The 17,601-nt window shown below is 46.9% G+C and overlaps 2 protein-coding genes across 4 annotated transcripts in view; both read right to left on the minus strand.

Annotated features, from left to right (window-relative positions):
• Positions 1 to 227: 227 nt before the first annotated feature.
• On the minus strand, positions 228 to 11,900 carry LOC311245495 (BTB/POZ domain-containing protein kctd15-like). 2 transcript variants are annotated; one of them, XM_084335353.1, is made up of 5 exons: positions 11,800 to 11,900; positions 9,049 to 9,227; positions 6,464 to 6,608; positions 2,634 to 2,936; positions 228 to 390 (listed from the first exon to the last, which is right to left on the minus strand). In XM_084335353.1, exons 1-5 carry the CDS (start codon positions 11,830 to 11,832, stop codon positions 229 to 231), a joined length of 822 nt encoding a protein of 273 aa, XP_084191479.1. In that variant the 5' UTR covers positions 11,833 to 11,900; the 3' UTR covers position 228. The 2 variants fall into 2 exon arrangements, with proteins under 2 accessions (XP_084191479.1, XP_084191480.1); XM_084335354.1 differs by lacking the exon at positions 11,800 to 11,900 and adding an exon at positions 11,490 to 11,583.
• A 3,005-nt stretch (positions 11,901 to 14,905) lies between these two features.
• Positions 14,906 to 17,601, minus strand: part of LOC311245589 (carbohydrate sulfotransferase 8-like) — a 131,302-nt gene continuing 128,606 nt past the window's right edge. For both annotated transcript variants that reach the window (XM_084335491.1, XM_084335492.1), the window contains one exon: positions 14,906 to 17,154. In XM_084335491.1, the coding sequence (XP_084191617.1) occupies positions 16,027 to 17,154 (1,128 nt within the window). In that variant the 3' untranslated portion in view covers positions 14,906 to 16,026. The remainder of the gene's footprint in view (positions 17,155 to 17,601) is intronic.

Here is a 17,601-nt window from a genome sequence, read left to right on the forward strand (position 1 = left end):
CGAAAACGCGCTCAAGTCTTCAGGTCTCAACAGGATCAAAAGTCTCGTTTTCTGGCTTGACGTTGTCATTAGCGGAACGACATTCCCCTCTGGCCACGCTAGACATTGGAAGGATTCATGAGTGTTTTGCCGTTAGTGTTTTTTTTTTACTAACGGTGGTGGTGACTTCGGGTCATGAGGAAGTCCCCCCCTCCCCCACTCCCCTCCCCCACTTCCAGTCGGCGCCGTTTAGTCGAGAGGTTCCTGCTTGATCCGGATTGGGGTGCTGGTGATGGACTGACTCCTCCTGAGGTCACGACACAAGACGTACTCGCTGAACTGGGAGGAGTCCACTCCGCCGCCGCAGGACGCCTTGACGCTGAAGCCCTTCTGGAACAACCGCTCCAGGACCTGGAGGGAGGAAGCAGGGGGAGGGGAAGCATCTATGAACAACGGCTGACTAGAGAAGCATCTATGAACAACGGCTGACTAGAAGCATCTATGAACAACGGCTGACTAGAGAAGCATCTATGAACAACGGCTGACTAGAAGCATCTATGAACAACGGCTGACTAGAGAAGCATCTATGAACAACGGCTGACTAGAGAAGCATCTATGAACAACGGCTGACTAGAGAAGCATCTATGAACAACGGCTGACTCTGGTGTTACCGAGACTAGGTTACATTATTGAGTGTTGAATGCATACATTAAAATGTATTTTGGATTCCATGATGGGTTTTCTGTTCTTGATTTATTGTGATGTTTCTTCTTGACTTGTTTAAAGAAGACTTGTACAGCCCATGGGGACATTAACTTGTGATTGCGGGCTTTACAAATATATTTGATTTGATTGGATTAGATTCAAATGTATTGTCATCATACAAGTACAGTACAACGAAAAGACGTTTGGCATCCAACCAGAGTGCAAATGTAATGGTAAAGTGCAACAGCATATATACAATGTACAGGTGATTAAACTGGGTATAAAATATACAAATAAGTACTACTGGGTGTAGTGCTAATCAGATGTTTGTACAGAGTTGTATCAATATGTACAGTGATACAGGTATAAAGACAGTATCAGGTAGTAGTAAGTCATACTGGCCAGCAGCGTAACTAGTAAGAGTAGGATGTGTACAGATATAGATATAGTATCTACAGATATGTAAAAGGACTAAGTTTAGTTTCCTGTGTGTAAATGGACAGGGGTAGTCTGCCTTGTTAAGGGTGGACTACAAAGCTCAGTCCCAATGTGACCACTAGTCACCTCAAGTCAAAGTCAGCTTTATTGTCACCTCTCGTAATGTGCAAGACATACAGAGACATGAAATTGCGTTTCCCCCTTCCCACGGTGTGTATATAAAAAAACAAGATCTAATATAAACATATAGTACACTATAAACATAAAGTAACATATGGACAGTATACAGGACTATATACAATGTAGACAGTAGCTAAAAAAAATAATAAGTGAATGCAAATATGGAGGTAGACGAGAACTTCACTGCAAAACTTTTAGCAACAGTGGTACATAGTACACGAATAATAAATAATGGCAGTAAAATACAATAATACAATAATAATGGCAGTGGCGGTGAGATGATGGATATGGCAGTAAACTAATATGATGTAAACTAAATAAATAAAACTAAATAATGGCAGTAAAGTAAAGTGGCAGAGAGTTTGTAACCCTTAATTAGAAGGGTCAGTGACAGAAGGGGACGAGGCAGCAGGGGTTGTCGTGCTCTCACGGTGCGTGTCGGGACGGCGGAGCACAAACCCTAGCTTTTAAGCACGTGCACTTTGATTGGCTCAATTTCGTGGGAGCATCGGAGGACTCGGCGGCAGCCACTCCCCCCCCCCCCATCGATTTGGCACACCTGGTTATCGGGACGTGCTTGAACATCACCTCGTATTGGGACATGCTAGCGCCAACGAACGTGCAAAAAGTGGTGAATATGCAAAGTGTTGGGAGTCAAATTGGGGATGGGATAGAATATAAAAACAACAGTTCTACAACGTGGTGTAGTTCAGGGCTGCCCAGAGGAGAGAGCCTGTGGGCCCAGTCTGGTCCTCCACCACATGGTTTGTGAGGTGAGGAGAGAGTGAAAGGATATTTTATTTGGTAATGGTTAATGCTATTTAATTATATTTGAGGCTTGATTCTCAAATAATTTGCTAATTTCAATGTATATTATTAAAGGTAGAATCTGTAATGTCGTCAAACAGCGACCTCTAGGCAAAAGAGCCCCGCTTGGTATCGCACTTTGCTTGTTTCGGTCTGATGCGTCGGGTTGGAGTTTAGTAACTTATTATACTGTGATTTTCTCCAGACCTCTCTTGGTGGAGGCCTGAGGTGTGGCCGGCAGTAGCAATCGCTCCCCCCATATCCCCGCTGAAATCCAATCCACACATCAGACAAAAACTGTAAACAAAGCGCAGTACCGCATTGTCATCTTTTGCCTAGAGGTGGCCGTTTGACAACATCACAGATTCTACCTTTAAGAGATTTAGAAATGATCAATGTCCAGGTGCTTTTTTTTTTCTCCTTTGGCCCACAGTGTTTGGGTCCTTGGGACTCCACTTCAGAAGCCCCTTTGCACCCCTGGCTGGCATCGTTGAACACATCGTTGTGTATTTTGTGTAGCTCACCTGCACGGAGTTCAGCCTGCAGTAGCCGTTGAGCGGGAAGCGGATGACGTGCGTGGGGTCCTGGTTCCACCCCGCGTTGACCGAGTTGCACATGACGTCGCCGGTCTCCGGGAAGATCTCCTCGATGAGCACCTTCTCCCCGCTGAGGGCGATCCTCTCGCCGAGGTCCGGCGTGACGCGCACCACCAGGCACTCGCACGGCGCCGTCCGCTGCGCCTCCCGCTCCACCTGCCACCGCTCCAGCTCCCGGACCATGGGCGTCAGCTGGTAGTAGCGCGCCTCCTCGTACAACTGGGAGAAGTCCTGCGAGGGGAAACGCACACACGCGCGTAAATGGTGCGTTTATATGGCGCGTTTATCCAAAGCGCTTTACAATTTCTTCCTCACATTCACCCGTTCACCCACACACCGACGGCAGAGGCGACCATGCGAGGTGCCAACCTGCTCATCGGGAGCGCGGTTAGGGGTTAAGTGTCTCGCTCAAGGACACCTCGACACGCTGACCGGGAATCGAACCGGGAACCTCCGGATTACCAGACGACTGCTCTATACCTCCTTAGCCACTGTCACTGTATAGTGACCAAACACTATACAAAATAAAGTACGACATGCAAACAAAATGCTAAAATGAGGTAGATAGATAGATGTAGTGCAAATCTTTTACCAATAAATAGATCAAACACGGTGTAGTGTTAACCCTTTCACTGCCGCACCGCCAAATTGTTAACCCTTTCAGTGCGACAATACACAGAAGGTTAACCCTTGCACTGCCACACGACAGCCAGTTAACCCTTTCACTGCCACACAACAGAAGGTTAACCCTTTACTATCAACACAACCGACGGCGACCGTTAAAAAGTGTCTAAAGTGAACGTTAGCTTCGGGGGAACCCTCCGAGAGTCACCCCGGGACTCGAACGCGGTAGAACACTAGCCCCTTTCGTGAATGCGGTTTGCAAGCCTGGGGCTTTTGTGACCGCAGTCACTTGTTTATATGACGCCACCACTTCAGAAAATACCAACCAAGCGTGATCGGGGGGCTCGGAGTGTGTCAAAAATATATCAGATATGAATTTCAAAGATACCCAGCGTACAATATGGGTTTAACACAGCTTTACGATGGGGTCTGGAAGCTCGGAGTTGCTAATAAACAGTTTAAAACATTGTTGGGAAACAAGAGTGGTACTCACAACGAACTCTGGCAAGATGGCGTCTTCTTCTTCTGCAACTTTTTGGGGGATAGGGAGCGCAGTGATTGCTGGACGCACCAGGCATGCGACAAAAAAAGTTGCAGAAGAAGAAGACGCCATCTTGCCAGAGTTTGTTGTGAGTACCACTCTTGTTTCCCAACAATGTTTTAAACTGTTTATTAGCAACTCCGAGCTTCCAGGCCCCATCGTAAAGCTGTGTTAAACCCATATTGTACGCTGGGTATCTTTGAAATTCATATCTGATATATTTTTGACACACTCCGAGCCCCCCGATCACGCTTGGTTGGTATTTTCTGAAGTGGTGGCGTCATATAAACAAGTGACTGCGGTCACAAAAGCCCCAGGCTTGCAAACCGCATTCACGAAAGGGGCTAGTAGAACACGTAACATGACTGTGAACTCCCAACACTCCTGTTGTAGATGTTTCAATATACAGCCCCCCCCCCCCAGCATGTACACAGGTGTCATGTACTCTGTGAGCCGCCAAATCCCTTCTAAAAATCTCCCTTTTCCTGAACTTCTCCCGTCGTGGGCCCCCATAGCGCGGCTTCTCTCCGGCAGCAGCCCCCCCCCCCCCCACACACAGGCACAAGCGGCAGACGCATCGACTCGTAATTACTGCGTGTGAGAAGAAGAGAGAACGAGCGGCCTCTCTCCTCCCCCGTTCCCCCTTTTTACTCCGCAGCACTGCTTCTGACAACAAGCGTACACACACAGAGAGCGGCAGCGGCGATGCCCCCGGGGCGCTCTACTCTGTATCAAAGCCTCGCCTCCTTAGCTTCCCTCCCTTCATGGGCTTGAAGCGAGGGATAGATGTGTTTTATAAAAGGGGGCTCTTGTCCGCGGGGCGTTTTAGTCATCGTGAGCAGAACAGGCGCAGAATAACAGAGAGGCATCGCTGGCTAACTATATACGGGGAGGGAGATGAGAGAGGGAGGCGATGTGCACACACACTGACACGCACACACACACAGAGTACACACACACACAGTACACACACACACACACAGAGTACACACACGCACACAAACACACACAGAGTACACACACACAGGCACACACACTCTCTTTCTCTCTCTCTATACATCTATACACACACACGCAGAGTACACACACACACTCTCTCTCTCTATACATCTATACACACACACGCAGAGTGTACACACATGCACGCACTCTCTCTCTTTCTCTCTCTATACTATCTTTGTATCTACACACACACAGAGTACACACACAGGCACACACACACACTCTCTCTATACATCTACACACACACACACACACACACACACACATATACACACACCTACACTCTCAAGTATGAAGCACATACACGTTCATTCACTCTAACACACACACATACTCTCTCCTCACACATCAACTTAGCAAAACCCACAGTGTGCCCCCGCTGCAAGCCATGCAGAATCGACCCCTATAGCAGCCGCGGGCGAAGCAGAGCGAGCGCTGATTAAAGTGTCAGAATCTGCAGTTTACGCGTATATAAGAATGGCTGCTATTGGTGCACGGTGAAATAATGAAGATAACGATGCCTCTGTGGTCAACTGACAAAAGTAATTTGTAGTTTGACCTTGTGGTCGCATTCCCTTATTTCTTTCTTTTTGGCGCATCCGAGGCGGAATACGCCGCGAGGAAAAGGAGGGAGAATCTCTGCGTTTCATCGTTATTAAGGAGAAGAATGGGAGATATGTGAGAATATTGCTACAGTCAAATCTGAATTCAACCTCATGTTGTTGCTTGGTAGCTCAGACGAAGAACCATATAACCATAATAACCATTAGGTTTTCTATCTAAAGATGGTAAGTTGGAATGTTTTGCACATTCAATCAGCACCTGTATCACTGTACATATTAATACTACAACTCTGTACATACATCTGATTAGCACTACACTTAGTAGTACTTATTTGTATATTTTGTATCCAGTTTAATATCCTGTACATGGTATATTGCTGTTGCACTTTACTGCTACATTTGCACTCTGGTTGGATGTCAAACTTCTTCTCGTTGTACTGTCCTTGTGCTGTATAATGACAATACATTTGAATCTAATCTAATCTAATTAATAGTTAAAGACAGTATATATTGAGTACTTTATTATCTAAATATGGCAAGTTAGAATGTTGTGTTCATTCATAGTTAAAGTAATTCATAGTTAAAGTCATTCATAGTTAAAGTCAGTAGAGGTTGAGTACTTTATTATGTAAATATGGTAAGTTAGAATGTTTTGTTCATTCATAGTTAAAGTCGGTAGAGGTTGAGTACTTTATTATCTAAAGATGGTAAGTTAGAATGTTGTGTTCATTCATAGTAAAAGTCAGTAGAGGTTGAGTACTTTCCAGGGGATGAATCACATTAAACTAGAAGTGATTTAGATCGATTTCACAACTGCAAAAACATGCACTGTCCAAGAAATCTGAGTTATATTGACCACGTTCACATTTTTGCTCTCATGCCATGCTCCGATCGGGATTCCCGGAATGGAATCTCAACTTGAGCACGGCCACCGTGTGGATACGTTCACTGGTTCTCTATCTCAAGGGTTCATGGAACTCAATGATATAATAACCATTTGCTTTACACAGTGTAGTCGTGTGCAATACCTGGAATTCCTCTGGGAGGAGTAGTTTGCAAGTGCGCAGGAAGCTGAGGATGAAGCGGAATATGTCTCCGTCCCTGTCGATGAAGTAGTGCTGCTTCAAGCTGTCCAGGACGATGGGCTCCGTGCCGTTAAACAGCCGGCTGATTCTGAGGAGAGACGGAGATTAAAGGGTCACATGATGGAACAAGGAGAGGCATCGATACTCATTCACTGCTGATACCAATTCTGTGTGCTTAACCCTTTCACTGCCACACTACATAACGTTAACCCTTTCACTGCCACACGACAAAGGGTTAACCGCCTGTAGTGTGGTAGTGAAAGGGTTAAAGGGGAACAATGGCCTTTTTTTTTATTAATATTATTTAGTAGGTTTGTTTGATTGATTGATTGATTGATTGGTTGAATTAATTGAATTGATTGAATTGATTGATTGATTGAAGGTACTAAAAAGAAAAGGCAGCAATGAACTCATGCCTGTGCATTCACAAAGAACTCAATTCAAAACCTCGTGGGGAGAGAGAGCCATCACCGGAATCTTAATGGCGCACGGAATGAAAGCAAAATAACAGGCCATGAGTGCCATTTTCTGGAAGAGTAAATGCTTGTAAGCTGAGACAGGTATAACTTACATTTCAGTGTTTGGTTTCCTGTAGCCATTGGAAAATAAACAAAGTCAGAAATGTAAGATATACCTGTCCTGGGTTAGAAGCCCTTCATCTTCCAGGAAACGCTACTCTGCCTGTTGTTGACCATGTAAGTGTTAATTGTGCTCCGTTCACTTCCTCGCTGAGCTGCCTGGAGAGAGGTTTTGTATCGCGCTCATCGATGAATGTGCTCGAGTACAGTGTGGGCTTTTTTTATAACGTGTCGTGTTTACAAAAAAATTCCGCTGTTCCCCTTTAGCTTTCAGTATCAGTCGATACCAAGTACTGATCCGATCCACCGTGTTTACTGAACAGTATAGATGGGTTTTGGGTCATTGGACAAATGTTTTTGAGATATATAATAAATGTTTCACCATTAGAGAGATCTAACATGCTTCTATGTATTGACAATGCAGCAAATCAAGTCCCTTTGCTTTGAGTACAGGTTACATCTTTCTTGGTATAGGATTTTAGTATTGGGAAAATTCTAGCGATGCCCTATTTTAGCCTGGTATATCTGATATCTGATACCAGTATATACCGTACCCTACTTTGAGATTAAAAAAAAATAAGCTTAATCTATTCACGGTATGGCTCAGTTGGATGACCATATAGTGTGAAACTTCAGGAATGTTGTCTTTTTCACTTATAATAACTGGTCGCATGTATCCAAGGTTACCAATTCCTAATCGATTACTCTGTTGTTATGGTCCTATAGGTGACTTTTTCAGTCAGTTACGCCTTGTCTCTAATAGCCATGTTCAGCCTGGCTGGGGCTCGCCATGACCAGGTTCGGCATGGTACGGTTGGGTCACTATTGCGTTTCTTGTAAACTCTCTGGTTGCTAGGCAACCTTTCAAAATTCACACCAACGACTGTGGCACACAAGCTACACACCATGATGACGCAACAGACCCAGCCTGGCTTTGGCCAGGTCTGACCAGGTTGTGAAAGGTGTGTCTGTCTCAACCAGGGTCCAGCCAGGTTTTAGCCCGGTCCTAAAGACAATGTGTGGCAGACAGACCACAGCACGGGCTAAACCCTGGCTAGTGGAGGCCTTTGGTGAAGTGATGACTGCATTCATTTGCAGGAATATAAGGCCAACAATCACATGGACTATTCGATCAGTGGACGACCAACCATTTCTTTATTTGGGTATTGTTGCTCCATACATCTAAACACTGAGCAGAATCATACAGAACGTACACTAATCTCGAATACATCGAATACACAATATAGGGTTATAGGTTTACAATGAGTGGGTTTCAACACAGTAGCCCTTGGACTCCTTTGTAGTATAATGTCTCTCTCTCTCTCTCTCCCTCTCCCTCTCTCTTCCTCTCTCTCTCTCTTCCCTCCTTTCTTTCTCAGTAAATCGATGCCAGATCCTTTTCTAAGAGCCAGTGCTCATCTTTCCCAGGAGCCTGGGGTGCTCCTCTCCTCCTCCAGTAGGAGTCTCACCTCCTTGCTCCAGGCCAGCTCAGCCCTTCTCCCGCTCCTCTCTCTTTGTCCTCCAAAAGGCAATTAAAATCTACCCTTTTCTTTCTTCTCCTGTTCACTCTCTCTCTCTCTCTCTCTCTCTCTCTCTCTCTCTCTCTCTCTCTCTCTTTCCCTCTCTTTCTCTGCCCTGTCTGTCTATTGCTCTTGCAATAGAGGATATCATGATGTAGGCTGAGGAGGAAAAAGCGTGTGAACAAGTGAGAAGCTTAAGGTCGGACGGGGTAATTTCTTTAAGGTCGTCTGGGATGTTAATATGCATTTTTTGGGGGGGGGGGGGGGGTGACTATTGTTTTGAGCGTGTGAACATTAAGAAACTTAAAATGTCACGTGACAACATTGACTCCATTTGGTTCAACCCCGTTTCCAGCCGCTAACGACACTTGACATTAAACTGATTTCAACACACTTTGAATTCACTCCACCGCTCGCCTCACTCACTCACCTGGACTCGGGGTACTTGGTGAGGGTGGCCAGGCTGCTGGTGTACATGTGTCCCCCGACGTCGATGTGCACCGGGGCGTTGGCCTTGGTGAGCTGGGCCGGGGCCGGGATGCCCTGGTGGGTGGTCATGGGAGACACCGGGGACCTGCTCAGAGACATCCTGGACATGCTCCGCCCCTCCTGTCGAGAAGAGAACACGTAAGCTGCTGCTGCCACCATAGATCTCTAGCTGTAGCCACCAACCCACCATAGATCTCTAACTATAGCCACCATAGATCTCTAGCTGCTCAGAGACATCCTGGACATGCTCCGCCCCTCCTGTCGAGAAGAGAACACGTAAGCTGCTGCTGCCACCATAGATCTCTAGCCATAGCCACCATAGATCTCTAGCTGTAGCCACCATAGATCTCTAGCTGTAGCCACCATAGATCTCTAGCTGTAGCCACCATAGATATCTAGCTGCTCAGAGACATCCTGGACATGCTCCGCCCCTCCTGTCGAGAAGAGAACACGTAAGCTGCTGCTGCTGCCGCCATAGATCTCTAGCTGTAGCCACCAACCCACCATAGATCTCTAGCTGTAGCCACCAACCCACCATAGATCTCTAGCTGTAGCCACCAACCCACCATAGATCTCTAGCTGTAGCCACCAACCCATCATAGATCTCTAGCTGTAGCCACCATAGATCTCTAGCTGTAGCCACCATAGATCTCTAGCCATAGCCACCATAGATCTCCATCGATAGCCACTATATATCTCTAGCTGTAGCCACCATAGATATCTAACTGTAGCCACCATAGATCTCTAGCTGCTCAGAGACATCCTGGACATGCTCCGCCCCTCCTGTCGAGAGCGAGAACACATAAGCTGCTGCTGCCACCATAGATCTCTAGCCATAGCCACCATAGATCTCTAACTATAGCCACCATAGATCTCCATCGATAGCCACTATAGATCTCTAGCTGTAGCCACCATAGATATCTAACTGTAGCCACCATAGATATCTCTGTAGCCACCATAGATATCTAACTATAGCCACCATAGATCTCTAACTATAGCCACCATAGATCTCCATCGATAGCCACTATAGATCTCTAGCTGTAGCCACCATGGATATCTCTGTAGCCACCATATATCTCTAGCTGTATCCACCATAGATATCTCTGTAGCCACCATAGATATCTCTGTAGCCACCATAGATATCTCTGTAGCCACCATAGATATCTAACTGTAGCCACCATAGATATCTAACTGTAGCCACCATGGATCTCTATCTGTAGCCACCATAGATATCTAACTATAGCCACCATAGATATCTAACTGTAGCCACCATAGATCTCTAACTATAGCCACCCTGGGTCTCTGTAGCCGCTCCAGTGCTCTGGGCTGCCATCACTCTTCGAGCCCAGCTCCCAGGAGCCCCGTGGCCGCGTGCTGGTGAGCTGGTGGTCATGTCTGTGACTGTGAGGACCCGCTCTGTTTGAAGTCACTCAGACAGAGCAGGCTGCTCGGCATCGCTGTGGGGACCGAGTCCAGAGCGACTCTATGCTAATTTGACAATTTGTCGTGCTTTTCAATCTTTCTCTGATGCAGCAGCCAATCTATTCCACAGACTTGCCCACGTCCTTTTCCAGAGATTATGAAGGCACCAGAACAGATAAAAGAGCCGTCTCCAAATTACCATGAATGTAATATTCATAAGAGTTACTACAGTGGTTAACGGGAGGGTGCCCACATTGATGAGACAGAGGGCGGCTATGACCCGGGGGCAGTGGGCAAGGGCAGATCCTGGATTTAATTGAACCATCCCCCCCGCGGAAAGTCTCTCAATTGTAAAGAAATTCTTTGAACCATAAAAGGTGAACAGGAGGTGAACTTCATTTCAGTGGCTCTGCCCTCGGGCAGGTTGAGTGCCCTGGGCTCTGCACGCAAACAGACCATGGAATATTCCAGGCCAGGGTGTTGTCTGTCTCTCTTGTCTGTCTCTCTTAATATATAAGAACTATCTCAGAAAACATCAGAAATAATCATATAAAAAGAAAATAATAAACACACACACGTTTGTACGGTATACCGTCACACCAACTTCTTCTATAATCATCATGTTGGTTATTTTGTTCAAGCTTTTCAGGCGGCATAGACTAGATACATTTGACTTAATAATATAATAAAGTATTTTACAAGGTAACCGTGGACAAGAACAGCAGAAAGCCGACAGTCAAGGCTCCAACTTATAGTATATTATAGTGTCAGGCTGTCAGCTCTATTGCAGCAGGCAGTTATACCAGCAGCAGCAGAGGCAATAAACGCCACAGAATGTCTCTAATCGTGGAAACGCGCCTTGTGAATGAGAAATTAAATGGCACAAGGCTATATATGTCTGTAATTAGGGTTGTTTGGCGTTATAAATGTTTCAATTGATAAGCTCACTGAAGAACCCACCGTTTCAAACATCTAGCAGCCGGAGGTCAGAGGAGACCCGGAGACAGCGAGGCGCTGCACGCAGCGAGAGAGAGAGAGAGCGCGCGTCTCGGGTATATGGAGGATGGCTGGCTCTACGAATCCAGGAATGGTATCCAAAACACTGGCTTCTCGGCTTTCTCGACGAACGACGTCCAAATAATTGTTAAACTCGCAAACTTTCCAGTGTAAGTAAACCTAAACTGCCCGGTTTGTGTGTCGCTGTTTCTTTAAGACGCGCCTAGAGAGACGCAGGTTATTCCCTTTAGAATGAGAGGAGCGTCCTTCTTACCTGGGAGGACACCGACACGCCGGAAGACATCATCGAGATAGATATCTTCTTCTTGTTGTTATCTCTGATGATAACGCTGTCCCGCTTTGTCTTCGCTTGCTTTTTTTACACACACACGCCGTTCGTTGTTGTTGTCCTCGTCTCTCTTTCCTTCTGGTGGTATGAAGCCGTCGAGGTTCTTCTCCTCCGCAAGAAGAAGAAGAAGAGGAGGAGGAGGAGGAGGGCTGAAAGAATTCCTGCCCGGGGCTCCAAGCGCCCGAAGGGCCGCGGATTAGGTTACAATAACCACCCAGCCTTCTCCCTCCCTCCCTCTCGCCCCAACTCGCTGCATGGAGAAAATGTGAGCCTGCCCCCCCACCTTGACTTGAGTTTACTAAATGTATTATTGTTTATTTTTTTTGCATGATAAATAATAATAATACACTTTACCCCCCCCCCCCTCCTGATGAATTGAAAATGGGGGACCCTGATGTAAACAAGACGAAAGTCTTTCTCTGGTCTGCAGCCCCTTAACAATTGTGTGTATTGAGCCGTACTGTACTGTACTGTACGGTCTGTACCCATTCTGCAATCTGTTAATAAAGTTTTCAATCAATCAATCAACCCCCCCCCCTTTTTTCCTAATTAAAGAAATCCTCGTTCAATTAGATGAAGTAAAGGAAAGGTCACTGCTCTGTTAATTAATACTACTACTAATAATAATACTCGTAATAATACACTTTATTTCTATATAGTAAATGGACCATTCGTATAGCACCTATACAACAATTGCTCTGTTGTTAAAACATACTGATTTATCTTGCTCTAATCAGAGTGTTTCACAACTCACTGTGGCCATCCATGCAGACAGATATATCTCAAAAGCATAATAAAAACTCCTCGTGTTTATATAACTCGTCAAAATGAATGGTTTAACTATATATGGCATTTAGAATTCGTTGACGTATAATGTATAGGCCTATACAGACCCTCTCTCTCTGCCCTGTGTAGCCACATCTCTCTCCCAAACGACTCATATTTGAACAACATCAAACATCCCTCTGGCAACTGAAGCCAAATGACGTCCATCGTCATGCATTATGTTTATGATGCCATGGCGAGGAAAGCGCCCTTTCGGGGGCCAGGGGCCAAATGCGCCATTTCAATTATTGCGCACTGGTAGATGGAGATGGGCGCCGCGAGGGTGTGCAGACAAATTCGTTTTTATTCCTCTCATCATCCCAACTCGGTTTGGTTGCTGTGAATGCCCCTTTTTTTTATATTATTGTTGCTATATCAAAACATGCTTGGTTCTGTAGCAATTCAGCCAAACCGGTCCAATGAATGGATCACGCGACCTATTATATACCCACAACGAGATATTTACGCAGATATACACTGAAAGCCCTCCGTTTGGTGTGTCCCCTTTTCACCAGCTGTGTCTGGTGGTCACATGGGTTGTGTGTGTGTGTGTGTGTGTGTATATACAGATATATATATATACACACACGCACAAGTGCAGCGTATTCAATTGTATGAGTTATTTAGCATAATTCAGTAGTAACCCTTTCACTGCCACCCTACACACAGAAGGTTAACCCTTTACTATCACACTGCAGTGAAAGGGTTAACCTGCTGTTGTGTGGCAGTGAAAGGGTTAACCTTCTGTGTGTGTATTGTCACAGTGAAAGGGTTAAAGAGGTGTAATAATGGCATTATGGAGATGCTATAGGTGTATTATGTCGTCTCTGCTCTAGAACCCGTGTCATCATCTCAGTGTCCCCGTCCCTCCCTCCCCTGTCTCCACTATAACCACTCAAACCATGGCTCCCCTATATCTATGCCAGTAACGGCTCAATGGACACACACAAAAAAAATAAATTTATCTTATTAATTTCTTTCTATTAACCATTTCCTCTCTCTCTCTAGGGAGGAAATAGGTGCAGTTCTTCTCACACGCTGCTGTGGTATTATGTCTCTCATCCGTTCAGTCTTTTAGCTGAAGGTCTGCCCTCCGCTCATCAGCTAAATCAAGCAGGGAAATAGAGCGATACACACAACGTCTGTTAGACACCAAGGCTCCGGCGTTAAATCCTCCTCTTGCGTTTGTTTTTGCCCCGGGGCGGAGGCTGCGCATGTGTCTCCCTTTGCTGTGCAAACCGACAGAAGGACTTGATTCTCTCCATCTCTCTCTCTCTCTCTTCCCTCCTTCTTTTTTTTTCTAATTAAAGAAACCCTGCAGTTAGTTCAATTAGATGAAGTAAGGGGAAAGATGTTGTGAATTTAAAGATTTAAATAGCTTGTAAAGCCACCCCAGGCACTCTGGCAGTTAATTTTTCTTAATTTATGAATTGTATATGCAGCGAGGGATCATGGGAGGATGAAGAAGAGGAGGAGGAGGAGGAGGAGGAGGAGAAGGGGAACTCAGTGGTAGTCGTGTCCGAAGAGGTTTGATCGTCCTCGAACATCACTCATGCTGACACTTAAGTGATGGTTTCCCCCACGACGACTCAGATCACCCCCCCCCCCCAACACACACACACACACACGCACACACACACACACACCCTGCTTGACATTTTTAGGCCAAAGGCACCAGAGGGGAGTCCACTTTTCAAAGTACTATACTTACCATGTACTAAAACAATGGTATGCCGGCAAATTGGGCAACGGGTAATAATAATAAGACAGTTTAACGTACGACATGGGTCACAGTAAGGTTAGTTATGCCAAAACACCACAGTGTTGCTGGAGATACGCGGCGGCTGAGGAGACAGACAGACACGCAGGGTGGGGGTGGGGGTGGAGGAGGCTGATGCCCTCCTACAGTGAGCCCGAGGGGCTGAGAACTGATGAGACAAAGGGCAAAGAGGGGGAAGGAACCCGAAGCCCCCACGACGCCCCGGGCAAGGAGAGTGAGAGACACTGTGCACCAAAAAGGTGACAGACGCCGCCACACAGAGTGGAATCAAACCTGATTCAGGCTGCCTGCCGCCGTAGATACCGGGTTAACGTCGGAAGACACGTCGTCGTTGTTACCAGGTGGGGAAACACGGGCACTTGAAACGTTTGACTCGTTCACAAAAAAAAAGGCTCTTAGACGTTTTTATTCAGAGTCACAGCCGGGTTGTTGTTGTTGTTTTTTTCTTTGTTTTTTTTTTTAACACAAAAACTTAAATGCATCACGTGAAATGGCAGTGTTAAGGCTAAAGATATTAACGTTTTCATATTTGTCGAACACGTTTCTGTACAGACACGAGAAGGGGGGGGTTTTCCAACAGATGGTCATTAAATGTTATAAGTGGATTTGCTTTCGGCTGTTAAGACTTTTCAACTCGATTTGAATATTCAAATGAGAGTTCCCCTTTTTTCATTATCAGTTCTGGACGTTTGAAATCGACCAGAAGAGTAACTGCAAAATGGCAGGATGTATAGCTTGTGTATTCTAATCGTTTGCCTTTTTGTCCAAATATAACATTACATCTTATTATTATTCCACTTCGTTATAGAAAACAGAATAAATAAATGACCAGTAAGACACATCTTCTTATAAACACTGTTCAGACACAAATAAGCGTTACACATTTAAGATAACTTTCAGTCTATAAATTATATTATCAACTTCATAGAAGCCACTGAATCGCATGTTGTCACATTAAAAGGCTATATAACAGGCGTGTTAGTCAAGTAGTCGGTTCACTGAAGGCTACTATTGTTTGTTTCCGGCCTAATTGGTGGTCGTCGGCCAATCAAACCAGATTCAACAGTATTGCAACAAATCCACTGACTTGACTGAAAGTAACCCAGATTGTCTTACTGGTTCAAGATGAGGAATAAAGATCTATGACCTGTGTGCTCGACCTCCAATGAAAACATCACACAAGTTCAACTAAGCATGGATTTGAACGTAAAAGGTAAATGTGCCTACAGTGCATATTCAAAGCCCACATGGGGGGAAAAAACTCTTCACAAAGTTCATACAGCGTTATTATCAATCTCAACCCGGCAAACACGGTCCTTTTAATAATAACCCTTTCACAACCACGCCACAGAAGGTTAACCTTTCCCTATACCACACTAGTACAGACGGTTGTGGTGGTAGTGAAAGGGTTAACCTTCTGTACGGTGGTTGTGAAAGGGTTAACCCTTTTGCCGTGTGGCAGTGAAAGGGTTAACCTTCTTCTGTATTGTCGCAGTGAAAGGGGTTAACCCTTTTGGTAGTGCGGTAGTAGGTAGTGAAAGGGTTCTTTAATACAGGTCTTTAAAGGGCTTGGGGTAGTCGAACATCAGATAGTCCATGTAGTAGAAGTCGTAGGCCTTCTGCCTCTCGGTGGAGTTCAACTGGGCAAAGTAGCTCCGGGTGATGACGGAGGACGTCCTCTCCGCCTTGGGGTTCCTGTCCTTGAAGTCGGGGAAGGTGAGGTTCCCCGGCGCCCCGATGCTCCGCAGCAGGTAGTTGGCCTCCGTCTGCAGGCTCTCGAACTTCCCGATGAAGTTGTAGCGCAGCAGGCAGGGGCTGCACAGCTGACTGACCGGCTCCCAGTGGATATCCATGCCCACCGGGCGCCGCACGTCCAGCAGGTACTGGACGAACTCCCTGAAGGTGACGCCGGCGCCGGTCCGGAGGGCGGCGCGCGTGGCGTTGGCCCGGTACCGGGAGATGATGGGCCTGCCGAACACCGGGTGGTAGTACGAGTTGGGGCTCTCGAACTTGTCGCGGAACGCCGACACCAGCCGCTCGAAGGGCTCGCGCACGAACAGCACCTTGGCGTAGGAGCGCAGTCTCTCCTCGATGCCCGCGTGGTCGTAGCCCTCCAGGCGCCGCAGGTTGTTGGCGTAGTGCGCGGCGTCGTGCGCGATGCCCCAGGTGGTGGCGGCGCTGCCCCCGAGGACCATGAGCACGCGCTTCCAGTTGGAGCAGCCGGCCTTGGGCACCTCGCAGTAGAGCAGGCGGGAGCGGTCCTCCACGTAGACCCGCGACACCTGCCGGCGGTAGACGGGCCGCTCCGTCATGCTGGGCTGGTATTTGGCGCAGACCTCCCGCAGCAGACGGCGGCGGGATACCTGCGTCTGGGCCTGGCTCTGCCGCCGCCGCCGTCGCTCCTCCTCCTCCTCCTCCTCCTCGTCATCGCCGGCGGGGGTGCCGCCAGAGGGCGCGGCGCCGGGGTTGCTCTTCAGGAGGAGTTTCCGATGGCGTTTGGTTACGGGCCGTTTGGGGCTCGCCGCCTGGTCTTCGGCGGAAAGACGACCCCGGAAGGCGGGAGACGGTCTGGGGTTTGGAGCCGTGTTCTCCATCCTCCTCCTCCGCGCTGCGTCTAGACGTTCCTCCTGGCCTGGATCCACGTCCCGGGCAGCTGTGTTGTCTGTGTGGAAGTCCTGGTACAAACAGAGCACATGAGATACGTTACATTTGAAGCTGGACTAGTTTGGGCTACGGCATTTTTTTTTTTTTAAACAAAATTGTCATTTGCAAGCACTTGGAATTTATTTCCATTGTCATTGGGAAATTATCTTTTGAGGGAGAAATGGCTGCTTGCTTTGCTTTGCTGCTTTTCTTTTTATATAGCGCTTTTATCCAAAGCGCTTTACAATTTGTTACTCACATTTTACCCATTCACTCGCACACCGATGGCGGAGGCAACCATGCAAGGTCTGCTCAAGGACACATCGACACGCTGCCCGGGAGGAGCGGGAATCGAACCGGGAACCTCAGGATTGCCAGACGGGGGCGACAGTAGAGGTAGAGCAGTCGTCTGGCAATCCGGAGGTTCCCGATTCCCCCTCCTCCCGGGCAGCGTGTCGATGTGTCCTTGAGCAAGACAC

The sequence above is a fragment of the Notolepis coatsorum genome (assembly GCF_963971535.1).
Source record: "Notolepis coatsorum genome assembly, chromosome: 18".
NCBI lineage: Eukaryota > Metazoa > Chordata > Actinopteri > Aulopiformes > Paralepididae > Notolepis > Notolepis coatsorum.

Excerpts from the sequence above, each read along its gene's own strand:
- LOC311245495 (XM_084335353.1), bottom strand. The coding sequence starts at position 11,832 with ATGATGTCTTCCGGCGTGTCGGTGTCCTCCCAG. Across the intron at positions 6,609-9,048 it reads ACCAAGTACCCCGAGTCCAG|AATCAGCCGGCTGTTTAACG; the intron begins GTGAGTGAGTGA and ends GTCTCTCCTCAG. Across the intron at positions 391-2,633 it reads GCAGGCTGAACTCCGTGCAG|GTCCTGGAGCGGTTGTTCCA; the intron begins GTGAGCTACACA and ends TCCTCCCTCCAG.